Here is a 24,885-nt window from a genome sequence, read left to right as displayed (position 1 = left end):
AGTAGAACTGTAGAATCAGACTACTTGTAGTCTGTCGCCATGGAGACATTTTTTTATTGTAAACGCATTGGTAAAATGGAAAATGATTGCACAAGTGGACACAACCTTTAAGATTTATCCTACAGACAATATTTTATACAACGTAGGTTACAAATCCATGCCGCCCTTTAGATATCACTGAGGAATCTGTGTGCTCACTTCTTACCCTGGACATCAACAAAGGTCTTTACATTTAAGCCTGAGCAGTTCCTCTGTGATGTCACCAGTATTACATTAATTAGTAGCCCACATTTTCTTATCTGTCAGCTCCGCCCACAAAATGGCCTCCTCCATGGCCCAATGTTTGCACTGTAATACAGCTGCCAGAGAGCGAGAATATGTCAAAGCCTCATGTAAATTAACAGAAAATAGAAACATATTTAACCCTTTCAGCTAGCCCTTCCGGAAATAACTTTCGTCAATCATTTCTGGGAAATCTGGCCTTGAAAAAGTTAAATCCCTGATGCAGGCATTTCTCACAGTTCCTGTATATTTCTGCCTGGTGGTTTCTATTTTTTTTTTTTTTACTATTATTATATATTTCATGAATATACATATGTTTTCATTGTGCGAGCTGTGGTCCCAGATTTGACATATTTACTTCCGCATTCAGCGTGTGCACCGAAAAAAAAAATTATTATAATAAAATAGCAAATTTACAACTCTCTTTGTCTTTGTTTTTATTTGCAAAGATCTCCAATTGAATAGCGCTAAGCACGGGCAAGTAACAAAAGTGACCACAACATTAACCCCTGAAGTTTTAGTAATTTTTTTTTTTTTTAATCATCTCTTCTCTTATGTACAAAAATGCTGAAAAATAAAGCTTAAATGAATATTTACAGTATTTATAGATTCTTTTTTATTTTATTTTAAAAACTCTGTATCCTTTTAACGCAGTTTGCAAACGTATTCAATCGGATCTGGATCAATTACGAAATACAAGTAACAAAATAATACCACAAAAAAACAACAAAAACAAAACAAACAAAAAAAAAGGAAAAATAATAAAAAAAGGAAGAGCGAATGGAAATAGCTGCAATCTATTGCTTAACTATTTCAAGACTGCAGAGCAGCAGCAAAGAGGTTAATAAAGGAATGAGGTCTCTTTGAACTTTGCCTTACTGAACCATTGACCTATGGCTTTCCATAAGATACTGCTGGACAGTGGGGAAATAAAATATCATAAGCAGCCCTGGCAATACAAACATGCACCTGTGATAGCGTCCAAACTATTTATATTGGTACGGAATATTTCTATAATTTTTTTTTTTTATTATTTACCAAAAGCTTGCAAACTACACATATTGTGGTACATATTTGATGCAATAAATACTGTGCCCAAACCATTATTTTCTTGCTCAAACATCCACCACATAGTAAAGGAACTATTTACATACCGTAACATAGGCAATTCCATTGGCTTGTACAATGTCAACCTTGCTGACAAGCTGAAGATGGTCAAAATAATCATAACAATGCAGGAGAAAGCCTTAAAAACTGTGTTTTTTATTATTATTATTATTTTTTTGGGGGGGGGGGGTCAACCTGTGCTACTGGTTAAAGTAACTTCATATATAATCGATGCCTCCCGGTGTTGAAACCTTGCTGATATGTGATTGGTGGTTGCATAAAAAGTGACTCCATGTGTCCTCTGATGTGGGACTACGAAGGGAGAAAACAGGCACGTCTTATTTTTTTTCCCTATGTGACACATCATGAACAGTTAAGCACCCCAACAATACGTGTCACGTGATAATGAATTTTTTTTTTTCTGTATCACTATTTTTTTTTTTTTTATATTTTTTTTTTCCCATGCATGACCTATGAGCCCGGCATGCTTTCATGCAATCAGTTTTCTTCATATATGTTTATAAGAGAAAGATATTGAAGAACACCTGGTCCTCATACCTTGGAAGTGGTAATTATCAGCTCCTTCCCAACATAAAACCCATTTACAAAAATAGTCGCATATAATTGTAGAGAACCTATGAATTCCAAAAAATGATGAATCCATAAACATAGAACTTGTAAACATATGGCAAATATGGCAGTTGAAATGCAAACAGTGGATACAAGTAGTTTACTAAACTGTTCAACACACAAAAAAAAAAAAACAATAGGTTTGTATCCCACAAAATGGTCCCCATTCCGCACAGTCTGAGTAGCCATTTTGACTATCCTCTTCAGCAGTGTCAGCTGGGAAATTAACCCCTTTACTTCCGCAGGGACCGGCAAAGCATCCACGCGATGCCTTGCAAGCCTCTATAGCAGTGAAGTGGTTAAAACAGTAACCTCCAGTCAAGGTTGTTGAGCGTCTTCATCGTCCTGTCCTGACAGGGGGTCACTGTCGTATTGTAGGCACTGACCAAAAGTACATAATTTTGAGAACTGTCAGTTTGGCATAAATCTCTGAAAGGAGTCCTGCCGACATGAAGAATGTTCGCAGGCTGTAAACAGTTTGCCACATAAAAATTACTTTTTACGCTCCCTGACGTCTTTTCCCCTGTCTTCTTTCTCTATTTTGTCTTTTTCGTGTTTTTCTTTGTCTGGTTTTGTAACACTGTCATAGGACGGGGGAGAAGTTGTTGAGGGAGTGATGTCTACTTTATCTGTGGTGGAGTTTCCATTGAGTCGGTCGCTCAACATGTCTTTGCGCGTTATAAGACTGTCTCCATCTTTATTCTTGTACATAAAGGAAGCACGTTTTATGGATTTCCTCAGAAGGTAACTTCGGAAAGCTCGTTGGATAATAACGGCAGACTCTTCCTCTTGTTTTCTACGTAATGTAGATGTAATTGGTTCATAAGAGGCTTTGGAAGGATTAGAGGCCATAAACCTCTCTTCCATTGGTTGTCGGAGATTATCCATTTCATCTCCTTCACCCAATACACGTTTTGTGAAGGCGAAGAGGATGTCAAGGCAGTGAATTCTGTCACCGCTTACCATGGGAAGGTCCATTGCAATAAGCTGTACATGGTTTGGTTTTGGTATACGAAGAGGTGGATCCAGTGCATCAGCAAAGTCAGGCAGTTTACTGTATTGAATAAATTGTGTTGCATCCGGATCAAACTTTTCCCAAACTTCATAGAACATCTCAAAGTCATCTTCTCCCAGAGGTTCTGCACTTTCCTCTGTAGCAACACCAAAATTCTCCAAAATGACAGCAATGTACATGTTTACTACTACTAAAAATGATATGATGATATAACTTACAAAGAAGAAAATCCCAACAGAGGGGTTACCACAATCACCTTTGACAGAACTTCCTGGATGTTCTGCAAGTGGGTCACAGTCTGGTGCTCCACTGTTAAGAATCGGTGCTAACAGACCATCCCACCCGGCTGATGTGGTGATCATAAATAAACAGATCATGCTGTTGCCAAATGTTTCAAAATTGAACATATCATCAATCCCAGCTTCCTTCTTCACGTAAGCAAAATTAGACATTCCAAAGATGGCGTAAATGAACATCACGAGGAAAAGCAATAAACCTATGTTGAACAATGCAGGAAGTGACATCATTAATGCAAAAAGCAAAGTACGGATCCCCTTTGCTCCCTTAATAAGACGTAGGATACGACCAATTCTGGCAAGTCTTATGACCCTGAAAAGGGTTGGCGACACAAAATATTTCTCAATTAGATCAGCCAAAAACATTCCTGTAAATGAAAAATAGAAAATGTAAGTTTATGAAATTAGTTTGTTAAACTAATAGTATTAAAAGCATTTCATTTATTAAATACTTTATGTCTATAAACTATATATACCGGGGGCAGAGGCTGCAGGGCATATACTGGGGGCAGGGGCTGCAGCTTATATACTGGGGGCAGGAGCTGCAGTCTATATACTGGGGGGCAGGGCTGGCAGGTTATATAATGGGAGCAGGTGCTGCTGGCTATATAGTCACAAGGGCTACATGCTATATACTAGGGGGCAGGGGCTGCAGGTTATATACTGAGGGACAGGAGCTGCAGGTTATATACTGAGGGACAGGAGCTGCAGGTTATATACTGGGGGCAGGAGCTACAGGCTATATACTGGGGGCAGGGGCTACAGGCTATATACTAGTGGGCAGGGGCCACAGGCTATATACTGGGGGGCAGAGGCTGCAGGCGATATGCTGGAGGCAAGGGCTACAGGCTATATACTGGTGGGCAGTTGCTACAGGCTTTATACTGGGGGAAGGGGCTACAGGATATATACTGGGGGCAGGGGCTACAGGCTATATACTGGTGGAAGGGGCTACAGGCTATATACTGAGGGCAGGGGTTGCTGGCTATATACTGGGGCAGGGGCTGCAGGCTATATACTGGGGTGCAAGGGCTACAGGCTGTATACTGGGGGCAGGGGCTACAGGTTATATACTAGGTGGCAGGGCTGGCAGGCTATATACTGGGGGAAGGGGCCTACAGGCTTTATATTGGGGCAGGGGCTACAGGCTTTGCACTAGGGGGCAGGGCTAGCAGGCTATATACTGGGGGCAGGGGCTGCAGGCTATATACTGAGGGGCAGGGGCTGCTGGCTATATACTTGGGGGTAGGGGCTGCAGGCTATACACTGGAGGCAGGGGCCACAGGCTATATATTGAGGGGCAGGGGCTGATGGACATATACTGGGGGCAAAGGGTTGGCTGTATACTGGGGGCGTGAGCTAGCTGTCTATATACTGGGGACAAGGGGCTCCTGGCTTTATACTGGGGGCATGAGCTGGCAGGCTATTTGCTAGGTTTATACTCGAGTCAATAGGTTTTCCCAATTTTTTTTGTTAAAATTAGTATATATGTATATACGAGTATATACGGTGCGTGTATATATATAGACAATAAAATTAATTGAGAGATTTCATCAAGCATGCTTAGGGTTTTATTCAACTTCCCATCAGACAAATAAATTCTGACTCAAGACCATCTGGATTTCTGGGCCATCACGAATCAAATGTTTTATTTCGTATTCTGAAAGTATTTCAATAGATTTTTTTGTGAAGTAGACTAGATTATTAAGGGAAGCCTGTCACCGCTAGATTCAGAAGCCAGGAAAAGGCAGAGGTTAAAATGAATAAATTGCTGGTTATACTGAATCTTATTCCAAAAAAATATGTATATCAATTGGCTCAGCTCATTTTTCTCCCTATAACATGATTCCCACATAAATTCTTTCCTTTTGAACACGTCAGGTCACTTTCAGCCTGAAACCTTGCTGACATCTTTTCCAGTTATCTCCTGAACCTTATAACAATAGTTACTCATAAGTAGTGATGAGCAGACTCAAAAAACCTGCTCGGGAATGTGTTAACTGTTTAAATGCCACTGCCAAAGTCACTACGGCCCATCTGCATTTGGGTTGGGTATCCACTCCCCATGACATCATCGTGAATTCTTGCAATTAATGGGGTTTCTTACAGTCAGTTCCAATTGATCCAACACGTATCCATCTCCTTAATGTCTACTATGGCCCCCCCCCCCCTTTAATGTAGTACTCCAATGTAAGTTTTAAACTTTTTTTACGACATTTTGCTAAAGAAGTCTTGAAGAACATCTGATATGAAAGTTATACCCACCTACAATAGATAAGATGACAACCACAAAATCAAATATATTCCAGCCCATTGTGAAGTAGTAATGCCGCAAGGATATAAGTTTTAGGACACATTCTCCCGTAAAAAGGACAATGAAGACTGCATTAATCCAGTACAGGTTGTTCTCCATATCATCACTTTGGTCATCGGTTTCGATCATCATTGTCACCATGTTCAAGCAGATAAGAACCATGATGGTGATGTCAAACGGTTGCATGGACACAAAGTCAAAAACCGCACCTTGAAATTTGTTCTGAAATATAGCGAAAAAACGTAAGAGTTATTGTTACATAGAAATAGAAAAAGCTGTTATACTATGGTGTTTTCTAGGTTTACCTGAGGCCTTGGAACGGGCTTTTGTGGTTTCTTTGATCCCAGCTTTTTCATGGCATTATAATACTTCTTTTGTTCCTCTGTCATGAAGATATCCTGACCTCCAAATTATAGGAAAGAAAATTGATGTGGTTATGACAAACGAATTATAAATATGAGGTTTAATAAAAAAAAAAAAAAAAGAATAACAACATTTTTTGGAATTATGAATTTTTTAATGAAGTTTTTTTCTTAAATTTTTTCCACCTATGATATATATATATATATATATATATAAAATATATATATATATATATGTATATATATATGATTGACATATACTAACAGGCATTACTTAGGTCATAGGTCATTACTTGGACAAGGCCTAAGAAGTGAAGCAAGATGGCGGTAATGAAGGCCATAGCAGCTGATTTAGGTGACAGTGCCTCTGACAAACCACTTCAATGCCACAATGTTAAGGGTCTAAATGTGGCTCTAGCCAATTATCATGCACCATTGTTGCAGGAGTCTGCTTGTTGATTGCCAATGGCATCACATAGAGATTTCTTAGTTGAAATTTCCAAGATCATGTGATCACTGCAATGTACCTGTACATTATTGTTCCTTAAAGGAGTTTAAGAACTAAATATATTCAAGACCGAGCTTTACAATAAGTTATAAATATGAGATTGCTGAGGGCCTGGCATCTGGTACCCTCACTGATCAGCAGATCTATGAAGATCCTCAATTCCTCTGTCTTGACGTCTGTAGACATTCCCTAAAAATTCAGCATCCTACATAGTTGCTGTTCCTTTCCATTTGTCAGAACCAGTGCGCCATGGAACTAGTGGACCATTGGGCACAACTGTGTAGGTTCTGAACAAGGATACCTAGCAGCAGTTAATGGGACAGGTTTAGGCTACTGCATAGCCAATGTGTGAATATTAGACAAATGGCCCCTGATGTAATAGCTCGGCAGTGGAAGAAGAAGGACATTCTCAGAGCATGAATGTATGTTAGAATTTAATGTCCTGTGCTCTATATGGTAGTGTTCGTGGATCAAAGACCAGAAGTCTGCTGGTAGACTCCCTTGAAGAGTAAAAGTTGATTGTACAGTAATAAATATCTATATAACATAAATACTTATCTTCTTTTTCTGTTGATTAAAGTTATCAATGATCACACCAATGAAGAGGTTCAGTGTGAAGAAGGATCCAAAGATAATGAAGATAACAAAGTAGAGATACATGTATAGATTGTCTTCATACTTTGGTTGCTCTTCCACCTAAGAAGGAAAATAAAGGACAATGAAAGCAAAAATTGAAGGTAAATATATGAACAGCAGCAGTCACTGAACAGTGCAGTCCACTTCTATTCAAGCTCTTCCTGCCCAGTTTCTAACATGTGCCTTCATTGTCTCTGCCTCCATGGTTGTTATTCGGAGTATATAAAAGAGAACCATAGGGAGTATCCCAGACAATACAGGGATTGTCAACAGGAGGGAAGTGCACAGCATAGGAGAACATACAGAGAGGCCAATGTACTGTACGGATTTTAGTTTAATTGCATTTGATATTTTAAAGTCTAGAAATGGTCTTCAATTGCATAAGAAGTATTGGTGCATTTGCTGCAAGAAAAACTTTTGAAGGCTGAAAAAAACATACATTTTTATGAAAAAGTTAAATTTCCCCAAATAATTAATTTTTATATTACATGATCAACAAATTCTTTGGTGTCTATCCCCAGTATGGCTCAGACAAAAACATTCAGATGAAAGGGGTTTTCCAAGCTAACTACAAAATATATGAATGTACTGAATATAGGACTATACTGAATATGGGGGTAGGTACAACAGCAGCTGAAAAATGTAGAATTAAGCAGGATGCAGACAGCTCTGTTATCTTATAGTGGCTCAATTTCACTGCAGCTTAGCTATCATTAAAAATGAATGAAGCTGACCTGCAGTAGCTTGGTCTGACCACTAAGCAGAGAGCTGAGCTGTCTGCTTCCTTTTCCATTCTTTTTGGCTGTGTACTTTTACTTACTGGTGGAGTAATCAGGACCGTGTTTGGGTGGGGGTAATCAGGACTCTCACTGTCAATCACTGTGTCTGGTCGGGGTAATCAGGACTCTCACTATCAATCACTGTGTTTGGGTGGGGGCAATCAGTGCTCTCACTGTCGATCACTGTGTGTGGGCAGGGTAATCAGGTGTGTCACTAACAATCATTGCGTGTGGGCAGGGTAATCAGGACTCTCACTGTCAATCACTGTGTCTGGTCGGGGTAATCAGGACTCTCACTGTCAATCACTGTGTCTGGTCGGGGTAATCAGGACTCTCACTATCAATCACTGTGTTTGGGTGGGGGCAATCAGTGCTCTCACTGTCGATCACTGTGTGTGGGCGGGGTAATCAGGACTCTCACTGTCAATCACTGTGTCTGGTCGGGGTAATCAGGACTCTCACTGTCAATCACTGTGTGTGGGCGGAGTAATCAGGACTCTCACTGTCAATCACTGTGTGCGGGTGGAGTAATCAGTATTCTCACTGTCAATCACTGTGTGTGGGTGGGGTTATCAGGGCTCTCACTGTCAATCACTGTAAAGCTTTTAGCCCTTTCAGATGAGGCAGTAGAAATTATCTGCCAGATATGTTTACATCTTTCTTTTGGATTTTTGGATTGTGCGAAGAACCTGGAGGTATCAATGCAAGATCATTGGGATAATACAAATTTATTTTGCTTGGTCAGCTTCACACCCAGGCCCTCAGTGTTGAAAGCAAAGGTGGCTGTGCTTATTCTGTCAGTCTTCTATAGAATCCCTTCTTTAGAAAGGATAAGCAAATAGCTAAGTAAGCAAATATCGCTTATTGACTTTAATGCAAACTGACTGAACATGCATGGTTACTTCTTTTCTAGGAATAGAAAATTGACACCTCTGCACATGACATATCTGGTTCAAAAATACACGTGTACATGTAAATGTGTAACTAACATGGAAATAAGACATTAATTAATTGTCATTTTATCATTTTGGGATATAACACATGTGATTATAAGTCAGCCTATAAATTTGTATCCCTGTGATCCTACCAACCCAAAGAATGAGAAGAAGGAGACATTTGGGGTACACAGTGAAAGCCATAAAATCCAAGCCCACAAGAAAATGGTGCAAATAAAATTTTTCACCAATTTCACTGCATTTGGAATTTTTTTACCACTTCCCTATAGTATACTATACTGTACTATGAAGTACAATTTCTTACACAGAAAACAAGCGCTTTACAAAAATAAAGAATATATCTATAATCTATAAAAAATCTAGAAAGAATTTATAGACTTTTTAAGGTCGGGAGTGAAAAATGGAAATGCAAAAAAACAAGAAAGGGGCTGGTCGTTAAGCAGTTAAAGGATTCAAAGAAAGTAATGCAATTGTAAAACAGTGCGTACAAGGCAAAGTAATTTAATGAGGAAAGTTAAAACAAGTGTTTTCCCCTTTTGGTGCTGGAATTTTGAAACCTACTATATGGAACCAAAAGGAAGTTGTTTATGGTCAGTGGAAACTCACCTTTCGTGAATCAACTGCGGCATACATAATGTCCATCCATCCTTTAAATGTTGCCTGTAATAATTCATATCATAAAGGGAAATTCAAATACATTTTCATAATAAAGCAGTACTTAGTGAGATAATACATATAAAATGTAAAATTACAATGCAATAATGATAATTGACACATGGTTAACATCCCCTCCCCAGACTGGCATGGCAGTTTCTTGACTTTCTAGACTGTGCCAGATTAATCAAAACTGGGGCCCCGTCTTCATGAATCTTGCACCCCCCTTAAAAATGGCAAAACCTTTTTAAAGGGAACCTGTCAGGTGGATTTGGGACACTAAACCACCCACAGGTGCTTATAAGTATATATGTTTATTTTTTATATTGCCCCCACCCTAAGGGGTCTATATAGACCTTTACTTGGTTTAGGGTCCCAAAACTGGTGACAAGTCCTCTTTAAGACATTAAGTGCATTCTTCAATTTCTTATTGGCAAAATTCAGAACACTATACATTTTAAGAATTATTTTGAAGCTTCTGTTTTTGGGATATATTTTATCTTTCAGTAGTACATACAACTTTAACATATTAATGAGCACTAGTAAAATTAAAGCTTAGCTGTAATTGGTTCCCATGGGCAACTAAGCACATTCTTACTCTTAGGCAGCTTGATAAATCTCCTCCATGGAGTGCAACACTTTTCGGGCACAATCTGCTTGATAAATGTGGCGCACAGTTCCACTGCGCACCGAAACGGCCCATTCATTGACGGAATTTGTTTTGCATGAAGAATAGTCCAGTTGCATCACAAAAGTGTCGTATACATACGATACATATTTGGTGCAGACATTTCTACATGTGAAGGCAGTTTGCATATAACAGAATGTGCAAAGTCCAATAGAAAACTGGTGCAAGGTCCATAGTAAATGTTCTGTCGGAAAGGTTTAATAATGAAACCCAGAACTGGCCTGGATGGGGATATTTGCATGTCTTAACCGACAGAAAGCCAGTGTGGAAGACATAAATCTCCCCCAATGTGACCAAAAACAAAATGGACACATATCTATCTATATCTATATATATATTAAAAACTATTCTTCTATATAATTAAAGCTCCACCCTTGTGATGTCTGGATGCTCTTAGAAGGTTTATGGAATGAGTTTGCCTCGATGGAAGTACATTTTACTGTATCAATAAAAGGGTCAAACTAAGTCAATAAACAGCAAAGAGAATATGAAAATTCATATCTTACCACTTGAAGCAGTGAAAGGTAACCAAAGCCAACATTATCGAAATTCACTTTGACATTTTTCCATCTTGCAGATTCATTTTGGGCTATAAGTGCTAAACAGTCAGATTTATTATTAACTATATCCGTTGAGAAGTATTCTTCTGAAGTGACATTCAGGCAGTAGCCGTATTTTCCAGAAAACATGTTCACTCCCATAATGCTGAAAATTAGCCAAAAAATTAGACACACCAGCAGGACATTCATGATGGAAGGAATGGCACCTATAAGGGCGTTAACAACCACCTAGTACAGAATTGAGAAATGAAATAGATGTTAGTATTGTTACTCTTGTTTTCTTCCGATGATAATGGGACAGACAAAACATAAAAATAATTATTAAAATAAAAAAAATAAATAAAAGGTACAATGAAAAAAATGAAACACACACATGTATATTAAATAAAAATTACACTGATAAAAAATGATTGTAAAAAAAAGCTTAATAATGAAGTTTGGAGGAAATGTATTATGTTATGATTTTGACATAATAAGATGATAAACAAACATATATTTTATTTTAACATGAAAATGGATACAGATGGACACGTGTAATGAGTATAATATTTAACATAAAAATGGAAAATACAGATGGACACATGTAATGAATATATATATGTATATATACACATGTATACATATACAGGCAGTCCCCGGGTACAAGATAGGTTCCATAGGTTTGTTCTTAAGTTGAATTTGTATGTAAGTCTAAACTGTATATTTTATACAGACAAATATTTTTTTTTCCCCAGTGACAATTGTAGTTTCAAATTTTTTTGCTGTAATTGGACCAAGGATTATCAATGAAGCTTCACTAAAGACACATTATAGCTGATCATTGCAGTCTGGGACTATAGTAACATCCAGAGAGCTTCATCAGAAGTCACAGTGGGCAGAGGGGTCCGTCTTTAACTAGGGGTCGTCTTTAAGTAGGGGACGCCTGTATATATATTTAAAATATATATATATTTTTTTTTAAATATGGTATTACAAAACATACACTACAATGTGATGGATTCAATATTCTAAAGATAGAACTAGTTAGATGAACATGCAGATGATAAAATGTTAGTTGAGCAAACTTTCTAGCGCAAGCACATTTTGGACATGACCCATTCGCAAACTACTGATCTAGTAGCCACTAATGATGTGAGGCAGGCAGTAATGACTATTATTCCATTCTGTGCATGGAAACATTCTTAGCAAATAGAACAATTTCCATTTGGTCGGTATTTCACCGTGCTCCATTTCAAACTTCAGTCTTCAAACGTGATGTCTAGATTTATTTAAATAAATGATAGGCAGAATCTGAGAATATTTTGAATTCCTATTTTGTTCCGGCAATCCATGTTCTTTTTATATAATTAAATTTGGAATGATTGTAAAAAAAAAATTGATTTCATGAAATGTAATTCCATACTATGCACTGAAAATTGCACGGGTAACTAAGAAACTGTATGAATAAATAAGGTAATTGTAGGGTCTATCTACGGTATGTTGGGCATGGGACATCAATATAAAAGTGTCCATGTACAGTACTCTGGTATTCGATCTATCGACTATGAAAAAGTTTATGTAGAGAAATGATGTGAAATACTTACTGTGACATTGTAAGTTCTTGCAATATGTATTTAATAGAGAGGGAATCACAGAATTCCATTGCTGGTGTACTGCATATAAAACCATTAGTCTTAAGCTAAATGGAATGTAACAAAGCCCAACATTTATTTAAAGTAAAACAATTCAAGGAATAATACCATTTCTACATTTTTTATTTACTGTGTTTATAAGGAAAAAAAACATCTGAATTATTTTCTATATCTTCAACCGGTTGCAAATGCAATAGTTAAAATGTGAATAGTAGGACTGCTTAGGGATTTCAATGAAAATCTACCAGTAATCTTAAGTAAAATTTAACTAAAGCTATCGACCTTTTCGCATTGATCCCGACACTGGTCTTCTTTAGTCTTGAAATGCCGGGATCGCTGTTAAAAAAAAAGTTATAAAAAGAATCTCAGAGCGCGGGGACACGACATCCGGTGCTTCAGGCTGTCAATTATTCACGCCGTTCACGTGACATCACCTTCATCTCCCAGCATGAGAATTGGAGGTGACGTGACGCGAGAGGCGTGAATAATTAAGATCCTCAAGCTCCGGACATCACGTTCTGGTGCTCTTTTTTTACAGCGATCCAGCTGTGTCTAGATCAAGGGGAAGAGGGCGATAGTATCTGTAGTTTAATTTTACTGAAGATTACTGGTAGATTTCCTTAAAAGATAAATTGTACAACTTATTTTTGCTTTTTTTTGGTCTCACCAAAAACATTTATCTGCCATATTATATCTGGTATTCATTCACATTATTTTCCACTTTCTAAAAATTTTAATCTAAAATTGAAAAGTCACTACAAATAAGAGAACTTCATAAAAACATTATTTTAATTAAAGAGCATTTTTCTTTATTAATAGTTGGGAAATGTAGCCTAAAGCTGAACTCATAATTTTATTGGTTTTGCAATTGGTGGTGCAATGTCTGGACAATTCTTTTTCTGACAATTACTCAGGAATAGAGATGAGCGAGCACTAAAATGCTCGAGTGCTCGTTATTCGAGACAAACTTTTCCAGATGCTCGAGTGCTCGTCTCGAATAACGAGCCCCATTGAAGTCAATGGGAGACTCGCGCATTTTTCAAAGGGACCATGGTTCGGGAATAAAATGTGTTATTTAATTGAAAAAGAATGTCTTCTGATAAGTTATCAGATGTATACAAACATCTGCAATCTATTCTTCACTGTTCCGCGCGTATATTATCTCCCGACAAGTTAGCAGATGTGAAGAACAGTGAAGAATAGAATAAAAACAGTGACCCCAGGATCATTTAAGTGAAAAACACAGTGAAGAATAGATTGCAGATGTTCGGCACATCTGCTTACTTGTCGGGAGATTTGATGTCCCGGGATCCGCTGCTCTTCTATCACTGAAGTCTCCCCAATGTCTCTGTGCTGCTCACCGTGTTCTTCAATGTGTTCTTCACACATATATATTGTTCTTCACATACTATTTTGTTTGCACCGTTCCGCGCGTATCTCCCGACAAGTAAGCAGATGTGCCGAACATCTGTAATCTATTCTTCACTGTGTTTTTCACTGTGTTTTTCACTTAAATGATCCTGTGTTCACTGTTTTTATTATATTCTTCATTTTTCTTCACTGTGTTTTTTTAATTAAATGCTCGATCTCGAGCAGGAGAAATACTCGTCTGAGCAACGAGCCGTTTCGAGTACCTTAATACTCGAACGAGCATCAAGCTCGGACGAGTATACTCGCTCATCTCTACTCAGGAAGCATCAGCGAAACGCGCGTCGGGGTGTAGCTCATTGGCCTCCTGGGGACCCCCATTGTACCTATCATCATGCTTACGGGTAAGGACTAAAATTGATTCTGTGCACAGTGGGAGCCGGAAGGTACCTCACCTCACATAGGACCCAACTAAGGAGTTATTCCTTTACCCATGTTTCCGTCTGCATCATTTACTATATATTAGACTTTCTTGTCTTTATACTACTATTTACCTTTAGGTCTGCAGGGCGCTTATGGTTTTCGTGGTTGCCCCACTTTCCATCAGGGGCTATGTGTTTCCCCGTATTTCTTTCCCTATTATGTGATTATCTTCTTGCTTATTGTGCATTATTCTTATAATAAAATATACTATCAATTTTATTCTTGATGGCTTTTTTCGTCTCTCTTTTGGGTTGTTGATTATATTTTGGTTGAGAGTTGTAGTGATATAGTATCTAACGAGGCTCCCTTCTCTTTTTTTTTGGTTTTTGCTGTTTAATTACTCAGGAAGTCCCAATTTAGACCAAATTTTAGGAATTCAACCAAGCTACAATTTAATTAAAAAATTCCCTGGCTGCTGAAGTACAAATGTTCTGATGGTTACCGATGGTCAATGTTTACTTTTCATCATTGCTGCATCCAATCAATAATAATCTTTACTTAATCACAGCCTCAGTGGTGACCATACCATGTGATGGGATACAGTGGCCTGTGATAACAGGGGCCTTGAATTAGCTGCCGTAATCATGTGCTCAACATGTGATCATCACTATCATACAACAGAGTATAGATGGGTAAGGCAACCGTTTTAAAGATGGGTGTGATTAAAAGCATATTGACTATTTACAACTATTTGTGAATGCAGGTCTAGGCTATATAAAAGGCGATTACTTAAGCTTAGTGCAGGATAACTAACGCAATGTCAGATTAAAAAATATATATTATATATATATGTACATGGTGTCCCAAAGTGACTTATTTATTTTAGAGAAATTATGTTTATTGGAATTATTTTATTATGGTCTAAAATTTAAAAAATGTTTACTTTTTATTTTTACAAAGAAATATTTAGATGGTTTTGGGTGAATGTACCTTGTTTTAGTTGATCTCTACTTTATAAATTGTGAATAAAATTTTTACCACCGGTATATAAAATTTTTTTAAAAACATGGTAATGTTTCTATATGTAGTTAGATATTTGTTTAACTTTTGTAACAATGCGACAATATTATTTTAATATTTTTTCTAATATCACTGTATGTTCATACCAGTAGTATTATTATTATTTATTTAGGCCTACAATGACCATAGAAACAAATATGGAGTGATATAACATATGTTTATGCCTCATATGCAAAAGGGGAAACATAATTTGGCAATTAACCTTAAAGAAGTTCTATCAAGGCCTGCATGTTAATGGAAGGAGCTGGTGTACTTCCAAGGAGCAGAAATGGGAGATTAAATGGCACCCAATAGTTCATAAAATTTTCTCTTATGAAGAAATAAAAACTCTGTACATCAAAATGTGAGTTGGTAGTATATAAGAAAATTTATGGCTCTTTTAGAGAGCAGAGGGGGGGATAGATATGGTAAGAACAACTTTTTAACAATATTTGATTAAAGGATGATATTGTTGTTTTTAAGCCATTTTTTATGAATATGTATTACAGACACCCAGTGATTAGGGTCATCATGTAATACAATTAAAGGTTGAAAAAAAAATAATTAAAAAATGGACTTGCTTGTTTTAGTAAATTGCAAAGTGTATTTCCTATGAAATAACATTTTTGTCAAATCTTCTCTTAGAACGCTTTGTTGTCCCACGTCTCAATGACATTTTTGAATTTTTATAACTCCACAATATGCTGTAAATATTGTGTTACATCAAATATTCCACAGTTGGCCCAACGGCGAAGAACAGGTTGTAATATGTAAAATACTCTGCGTATAGGAAATACTGTTCATTGAGGAGTTTATATAGTTATTTGTAGACATTGCACTGTATTTTACATGCTGCTTCCTTAAGGCCATGCCGGTCATTCCATGCCTGTGACCAAGGAGCATTAACTGCTTAAAACCTGTGGAGATTAAAAAAATTGTGCTCCATTAACCCCTGCCTCTCCACTTCTGCCTGAGGGGTAACAGTGCATTATCTGGTCCACTATGCCAGACATTGGGGACAATGTAGTCAGACTGGCCTGATGTGCTCCATTTTCCAACCTCTTAGTAATTCAAGAGAAACACTTGGGCGTCAGAACTGAATTTTATCTAGTCCCGACCCTGGTCCACCTTGTTCCCCGCCCAAAGCACCCACTTTAATAAACTAGAACATGGGGTGTAAAGAGTCACAAAGTATGACTTTTCATGCATGTTGCACCAAAAATGACATAATTAATAACACTCCGACCCCATTGTTCTGGCACACTTTGGAAGACATGGTGGTAGTCTCTCTATGCCGATTACTGGAGCTATGTGGCTGGCATTGAAGAAAGAAGGAGGGATGTGGTACTTTATAAGTACCAAAATACCTGATTATGGCATCAAAAAATGTTTTCTAATTGTTAACCCTTCTAATTATGCCCTTCAGTCACCAAAATTATATTTTCTAAAAATAGATTGTCTAAACTGGACAAATCTTTAAATCAATGGAGTATATTTTCCATGGTCAACCTTCTTATATAGTATAGTATATATTTGACGTTGAACAAACCTGAAATATGCATTGTAGGGTCATCACCTCTGTTAATAAAATCATCTTTCTGTTGGATATACAGACAGTCCCCAGGTTACGAACAAGATAGGATCTGGTAGTATCCGCTCTTCTTTTAGCTTCTTATGCCCTGTTTTTTTACAAAAATTATGTAAATGAGCTTGAGGGTCTACAGGCTCTAGGTGTTAATGGAGCCTGCAGCCCCTCAGACTCCTTTGCATCATTTATAAAGCCTTTTTTCCTAGGAACCAAGGAAGCTAAAAGAACAGCAGATCATGCCAGAAGGGGCACACACCAGTATGTCTGTGTGCTTGGTTTACAATCCTTCATCCTGGTGGTAGATGGCCTTTAAGTTGAATTTGTATGCGAGTCGGAACTATATGTTTTATAGTTGTATCCCCAGCCAAAATTTTTTTGGTCTCTGTGGATTTTAAAACTTTACTCTTAATTAACTTACTCTTAATTGCAAATATCTTTGATAACTCTTACAGCTGATCATTGTAGCCTGTACTAAAGTACAGTAAATTACCAACATCCAGAGGACCGTTTATACCTAGGGGTCGTCTGTATGTTGGGTGTTCTTAAGTCGAGGACTATCTGTACCAGTTTGTCACACAGAAGCAGAGACATAATTCAAGAAAACAACAGGTGCTAAATATTAAAAATGACTTCTTTTACACAAACTGTTGCATGTTTCGATCACAGAAAACTTGACGAGATACTTATCCATGTTGGACTTTTGAATGGACTGGAAGTTTGAAATACAATTTTATTTGGAGAGCAATCAAGTGAGCATGCATATCCGACAGTTCAACTTTAACTTGGCCTTTTAAAGTTGAGTTGTCTCTTATATTTAAGTTCAAGCAGTGTGTGACATGCTCATGTGTCTTACTAGAAAATGCATGCATTGAGGTATTGTTGATCAAATCGATGCAGACTTTTGCTGCACTTTTGGCGAATACACAACGAAATAAAAAAATTTTCAAAAAATATAGAACATATTTAGTTATCTTATGTGTGCTTTATAGTGTTCTATTGTTTCTCCTATGATTTAACTTAAAATCCACGGTAATTAAAATATACGGCTAACTGTCATAATTCTTTTTCAAAGTCAAAGGTTTCCATTCAAGAAGAATTATTTTTTATTTACTACAAAAATTCTACTAAGAATTAAAAATCCTAAATATAATAGTCATGTAAATTAACATAATATATATTCTGAGGCCTCTTAGCAGGGCATACCGTCAACATTTTTCAGCTTAATAAAGCTTCTTAACATTATGTTTGTGTACCCCTATCGAATGTACAGCACCGTGGAGTTAATGGTGCTTTATAAATAATAACAAGTAGAAATCATAATGATGATACTAATGACTTATCTACAGAATAGGTCATCAATATCAAACCATTTGGTGTCCAATACTTGGGATCTTTGTCCACCAGCCCAGACTTGCAGGAGTCTGTTGAAGTTCTAACTTTACTTCCAACTCCTTTCTTTGTAATAACTATGATGCAATAACTCTCGATCCCAGGTTTTGTACCACTAAGGATCCGATATTGATGAGCAAATCCTTCAGATCGGTCATCAGTAGAATTATCTTTATATACATTGTATATACAAAATAAAACACTGCTATTTTATAACCTGGCAGTAAAATACAGTAAAAAAAAAGAATGAATACAATAGTTATTTGCTAACATCTGAATTATACCGACATTGATTCACCACATAATGACATGGCGACAAACAGTGGTCTCGGATTGGTTTTGTAGTATATTTTGGAGCCATTCAGGTGAACATTGACAATGTATCCATGCTTCGGATGAAATACATTTATTTTCTGATAGCTGGAAGACTTAGATATTGAATTAAAAGGTCTATTAAACAGAAATGTTTCTAAATCTGGGTCCTACGTGTCCAGAGCATTTTTTCCCGATTTTCTGCATAAACTGGTCAAGCCTCCCATGTACTTTTTAAAATTTTAGTTTACTAAAGAGATTTTGCCCTTTTTATGACAAATAGGGGGTTATTTTTGTTGCTTTTGCTCCATTGCTATTTTTTGTTTTCTATATTGATCTTTTATTGTGTGTGACAGGGAAGTGTTACATATGAGTAACGTGTAGTCCATTGTTATTTGGGTTTACAGCATGGCCTATTGAAAGAGGATTTTGTATATGATTGTTTGACAATCTTTTTTTATATGTAATTTAGATTTTTTTTATTTGACCTTTTTGACTTTTATTTTTATGATAATTATCCCTAAAAAAGACCATTTCAGGATATGGTTGTTGAATGAATTTTTTATCAGGGCTGTACTTGGTCTAGCATGGTCAACGGACTAGGTCAATACGGTCTCCATGGAGTTTACAACACTCAAAGGAGTGCCGTGTATAGAGCAATTTTAAGGTCATGGCAAAATACTGTTTCAGCCTTTACGAGTAGGTGCCTCGTAGGCATCTCCCACATGTTTGCACGATGCCCCATTCTTCTGTTATAGTAAAGTGGTATAAAAACAAGGCACTACAAATAAAAATACTTTGGGGATTAAAATAGACTTGTACAATAACCAGTGATCTTGGCATGTGCCATATTCGTGGGGAAACTCTACCAAGTATAGTGTTATCTACATAGTTAGTCCCCACTGAACCACAAGACCACTTCTCCGAGGAAGCAGGTTATTAAATTATCGGGATCTAGTAGTGCTATTCACAAAGTATTTCACAAAAAACATTGCTTTAAAAACATTTCTTATAGAATACATGATGGTTGTCATCATGGATGAAATGTTGGCTTCATAGTAAACAAACGTTCTAACATGAACCAAAATAACAAAAATATATCCCATTTCATATGGACACCTAGCTTTATCGTAAAGATGTGACCGAGGGAAGACATTAATACAATTTCTGTTGAATAGACTGAATTATGAGCAAAGCTGATACATGTGGTAGCGTATGATATTTGCAATGTGTCGAAGCATCCTATCCAATATCTTTTCATGGTCAACAGTACTTATGAGGTTATTGCAGCATCTCTGCATGGATTTATCATTCCTTGTGCTTGTTCTCACATGCATGATTTATTTCTATGCATGCATTAATTTCAAGCTCTTTAAGGTCATCTTACCCTCATCCCTTCAAACCGTGACAGGGCCCTCAGAGGTCTCAATGCCCTTAGTGTCCTAAGAGACTTAATAGCCCCTAATTCTGAGTAGCCCAAGGCATTAGCTATTAAGCTAACCAAAGATACCTATACAAAAACAAAAAAGCAATAATCTCATTGGTTTTCCCATATTTTTAACCATTTTTTGCATCATAAACCGATTGCTTATGCCGATGATGATGTCTGAAGTCCTCTGCTCCTCACACCTAGAATCATTGAAAAATGAAATATTATGAGGATTATGGTCCACCTGTTGGTAAAATAGGAATTAGTATTCTTACCACCTTGGTTATAGTCCTTCCCGAGCAAACTAAAATATGAACCTATAGAAAATCAAATAAAAATGTCCCTATCTGTATACTTGGGTCTTACCCTTATGCCTTCAAATCTTGATAATGCACGTAGAGGTCTCAGTGCTCTCAAGGTCCTTAGAGACTTAATAGCAGCTAGTTGATCATACCCGAAGGCCACCGCCAAAAGAGATATGACAGAAATCTGTTCAGAATTAATGGCATTATTAATAATAGCCTCAATTGTTATTGCTAATTTGGCCTGTGTGGATTTTTTCTAAAGATTTTCGCTGTATAATTTTTATAGTTTGTATCATGTCATAGTAAAAATAACAAATATTTAGGAACCCTGGCTAAAAGCAGCAAACTTTAAGTGTAAAAATGAGGAAAAAAAAAAGTGAGAAAGTATTTCGCACAAAATGGACAATATGTATATATAGTTTTTTTTTAACATTATGTGCAGTGCTACACCCTGAACTTAGTAGGTTGTTGAATTGGTTGAGTTTGTTGAGGTTACATTGATAAAATACCAGATCTTTCCTTTAGTCCAATATTTTAAATTAATTATTTGAAAAATGTAAAAAAATGTTTATGTTTGCCAAATATTTGTAAATAATGTGTAATAATGTTTTCCAGGCATTAACTGAATTTTTTTTGGTGGCCTATAAATGTAAGCAATGTAGAAGTTGGAATAATTATGAAATATTTTAAAATTAATTAATTATGGAACTGTTCTACAAAAACTTTTTTATATTTCCATAAAACCCTACGAAAAAGAGGAGATTATTCAAAAGGAAAAATATAAATTCTTGAGGGTTAGAAAAATAAAAAATTTAAGTTATGCATGAAAAAATATATTTTTTGATAGCAGGAGAAGATGGCCTATCCAAAAACTTTTGGGGGGTAAAGATAAACTATTTTGGTCTCATGACAAAAGCAATGAAAGCAAGCAGAATGAAATATTGATATGTAGAAAAAAAAATATACATAAAAATATTTATATGTTTTTACATGGAAAAAATACTTCAATTCTAATGAAAGATTTGGTTTCACAAATGGAACACAAATCATAAAGCAAAAATTATAAAAGAAAGATGAAGTGCACCACAATAAAACCACACTTTAAACAGATCACACCACTCTCATAGTTCCTTTCATTAGAATCATACTGCAAGCAGTGATCGAATGTGCAGCTAATATTTTACATGCAAAAAATTTCCAAAAATACTCATACTTCATGTATACTCTACCCTAAAGATAATTCATATTAATATCATCATATTCATTTCTTTTCTAAATGGGTTATAAATAGTAGTCTTTTTAACATAGTGAAATATTAAATATATATTCGACCACTGCTTGGCACACACAATGTTATAGGGGCAATAATGCAGCTGATTAACATACCCGCTACTGAAAATTTTTAGCACCATTGATTCCTTTGCAACTGGCACTCAACCTTAATGTTTCTGATTACCCTTCAGTCCTCTTCATATAAGCCTTGATGAAAAAGTATGTGTTATTAGTTACAGTACTTACCATGTACTGTTGATGCAATGGGGGAAATGCCTGAAGTATTTTAAAATATGAATTTCTGGCTTTTGGAATGAAAAACATGTTCGTGTTTTGCTTTTTAGAGTTTGAATCCCTCAAAACTTATTGTTAATAACAATATTTAAAAAAAAAAAACACTTATGAACTAGATTATACATGGTCATTTGTCATATATACATCAATTATGAAATGCAGTTTTGGCACAAAAATGTTTTTCCTTTGACCCCCACATAGAGTATGACCCCTAATAGAGTGGTTACAATATTTTCAGTATACAATAGTTTTTTCTTTTCCACTGCAATTTAATACCACTACAATACCACAGACAGTCTACATTGCTTGGATGATCCAGCTTATCAGCATGGGCATTCCATTATTTCCTACCTGCTGTTATGACAAAAATCGGTAGCCAATCTGGCCATTTAATCTTGTAAATTTCCTAGCCGATAGTAACCACCACACTTAAGGGGTTTGCCCATGACAAAGGGTTCTCAAATTTGAATGACCTGGTGATGTTTACACAATAAAGATATTTATTAACCCTCTTGCCTTACAATTTTACCCCGCTTTGTTGCTGTTTTAGCTTCTATAACTCAGTGACGGTCATTATAAAATTCCTAAATTCCAGAGTGTGGCCAGGGACCTTCTAAGCAGACACTTCATGATTCTTCTGTGCTATGAGATGCTGTGTGCTGACAATGTGCTTAGATTTTCATGGTTCAAGGTTTATCTACACTGTTTTTAGCTTCTGAACATTCTACTAGCATAAAAAGTGAGATGAGACAGATCAGAGATGAGAGATGTTGAGATCCATGAGATGGATATAAAACACAATGGCACTCTCAGATCTGCTAACTCACCTAATCAATAAAACAAGCAGTCAGCTCTGCTATAAAGACCTTCTCTGTCTGTAGCTTGTAGAGTAAGTCTCTGCACACTGCTGCTTACTGGCAGGAAGTGCCTGTGTCTGAGCTGGTCTTGTAATGCATAGGGGAAGGGGCAGGAGGCATAGAACATAGCAGTGTGTAGACAAGAGAAGCTATTCATGAGAAGAATCCAACTATAGTCAGAAGATTTACCAGCATATCCAGGGAGAGCCAAAATTGTAAAAACCAGGACTAATAAAGAGAGGTTGGAATTATATCTGTAAAATGCTGTATTCTTTGTTAATAACTGTTAATTAGAGAATGTGTTATTTTGTTATCCTGAGTATATTTAAGAATGTTGTCTTCATGGGAATACCCATTTAATGAAAGTTCTACTACTCTATGTATTGGTGAGTGATGGTATTGTGGGCCATTAATGTATTTATCTGCCAAAGGTATTGTAGGTTATTATAACAGCAATTATAATTAAAGTCTCCTCCTGGGACAGGAAAAATGGTTTTAAAAAAATAAACAAGGAAACATCTTATCCCCCGTACTATAACACTATCAATCTTGAATTTGAACCCTGTAATAAAAGGGAACTTGTCAAGATGTAGATCCGTAAACTAAAAACAACAGTTAAGGATTTTTAAAAATGATTTTTCACAATAAATGTTTTTTTTTTTGCAAAGGTAGTACAACATAGAAAAATCTATAGATATTTGACAATGCTGTAATGGTCCGGACCCAAAGAATAAAAGTAAAATGTTATTGATGCCACATGGTGAAGAACTAAAACACAAAAGATCCATGTCAATAAAGGCATCTTCTTTTCATGCCTCTGAAAAACAAAGATTTAGAAACCAAAATATCTTAGAAAAATAAGTTTTTATAGAGTGACATTTGGAAGGTCGTAGAGGCAATGAAGGAGATAAATTCCAGTGTCATTATCCGCCCCCTCTCCCATTTATTACCCAAAACATGTGGCTGTGTTCAGGAGGTCTTCTAGATCATAAGCATGATTTTCTTGAGAAAATATGTGGACTGCATGAAAAGAGATCTTAATTTCTGTTTATAAACAGATGGAATTTTTCCGTGCAGTATAGGTGTGCTTACAAGGACCCATGTTGCTAGCTTTCACAGAGGAGTTAGGGCAATGGTGGGAATGTTAAGTGGGAGACACTGGGCAGTAAAATTGGACAACAAAGGGTACATTATGTGTATGCTCACACCGAAGTGCACCAAAATACTAATTTAAATACAGAAAAAAGTTTATTTCAGAAATTCAGATTTTAGATTAATGTGGATAAGAAAGGGATAAGAAAGGCAAAGTAATTTCATCTTTAATATTTAGAACATATTGGCAGGTTATCTCATAACCACCTATGAGGCCCACACCTATATAGAGAACAGGGGGCAGCTGACCTCCTTCCCGAGGTTGCACAAAAAGTTTGCCAAGCATGCGGCCACTCTCCCCATTCAGGTCCATGGGAACACTGAAAATAGCCATGTCTATACAATCGGCTATTTTTGATACTCCCATAGTAATAAATCAAAAGAGCCAAATATCCCCCCTTGTGCATACCAAGGGGTCACATCCTAATAAAATTCTTTTAGATAACTATTTGTAAATTTACACTGGGCCTTAAAGGGTACCCATTACCATAAGGCTTTTTTGAGCAGGTGACAGATTCCTATATAGACTCAACAGTACATAGCAAACATGCAATTTATCTATACTACACACTACTTAGTTTTAGAATTATGCACTTTTTAACCTTACCGGGCTCCCTCCCAGCTTGTACTCAGAAGTCCCAGTGGTTGCACTTTTGAAGTGGTAATGGGCGCTTGTTTTAATCGACGATAGGCTCGTTCCCCCACTCATTATTATTCAGACCAAATCCCCTCCCACATCCTTCCTTTATTCACCCTCCCAATAATGACGTAGGCTTCGCAATCCCGACATGGGCAGTGAGCAGCAAGGCGGCTTGCCATTCACTGCACATGCTTCCTTTACTATGCAGTGTGGAGGTAGGCAAACTCCAGGGTGAGTTTGCGTTACTCTGTACTGCCTAGTAAGACAGTGTAGCGAGTTGACGCATGCGCAGTGAGCAGTAAGGTGGGATTACAAAGCCTACATCATTAATGGGAGGGTGACTAGAGTAAGGATGTGGGAGGGGGTTTGGGCTGAATAT

At 36.8% G+C, this 24,885-nt stretch overlaps 1 protein-coding gene across 6 annotated transcripts in view; it reads right to left on the bottom strand.

Moving 5' to 3' along the window:
• Window positions 1-66: 66 nt before the first annotated feature.
• Window positions 67-24,885, bottom strand: part of LOC140075677 (sodium channel protein type 2 subunit alpha-like) — a 114,804-nt gene continuing 89,985 nt past the window's right edge. For 5 of the 6 annotated variants that reach the window (XM_072121839.1, XM_072121840.1, XM_072121844.1 and 2 more), the window contains exons 21-27: window positions 19,945-20,067; window positions 10,734-11,015; window positions 9,492-9,545; window positions 7,073-7,210; window positions 5,950-6,054; window positions 5,596-5,866; window positions 67-3,698 (exon numbers count right to left, since the gene is read on the bottom strand). In XM_072121839.1, the coding sequence (XP_071977940.1) occupies window positions 2,512-3,698; window positions 5,596-5,866; window positions 5,950-6,054; window positions 7,073-7,210; window positions 9,492-9,545; window positions 10,734-11,015; window positions 19,945-20,067 (2,160 nt within the window). In that variant the 3' untranslated portion in view covers window positions 67-2,511. Of the gene's footprint in view, window positions 3,699-5,595; window positions 5,867-5,949; window positions 6,055-7,072; window positions 7,211-9,491; window positions 9,546-10,733; window positions 11,016-19,944; window positions 20,068-20,352; window positions 20,476-24,885 lie in introns of all 6 variants that reach the window. The other variant, XM_072121842.1, reaches the window with a different exon arrangement.

The sequence above is a fragment of the Engystomops pustulosus genome, chromosome 8, assembly GCF_040894005.1.
Source record: "Engystomops pustulosus chromosome 8, aEngPut4.maternal, whole genome shotgun sequence".
Lineage (NCBI taxonomy): Eukaryota > Metazoa > Chordata > Amphibia > Anura > Leptodactylidae > Engystomops > Engystomops pustulosus.
This window is presented reverse-complemented; position numbering and strand designations above follow the sequence as displayed.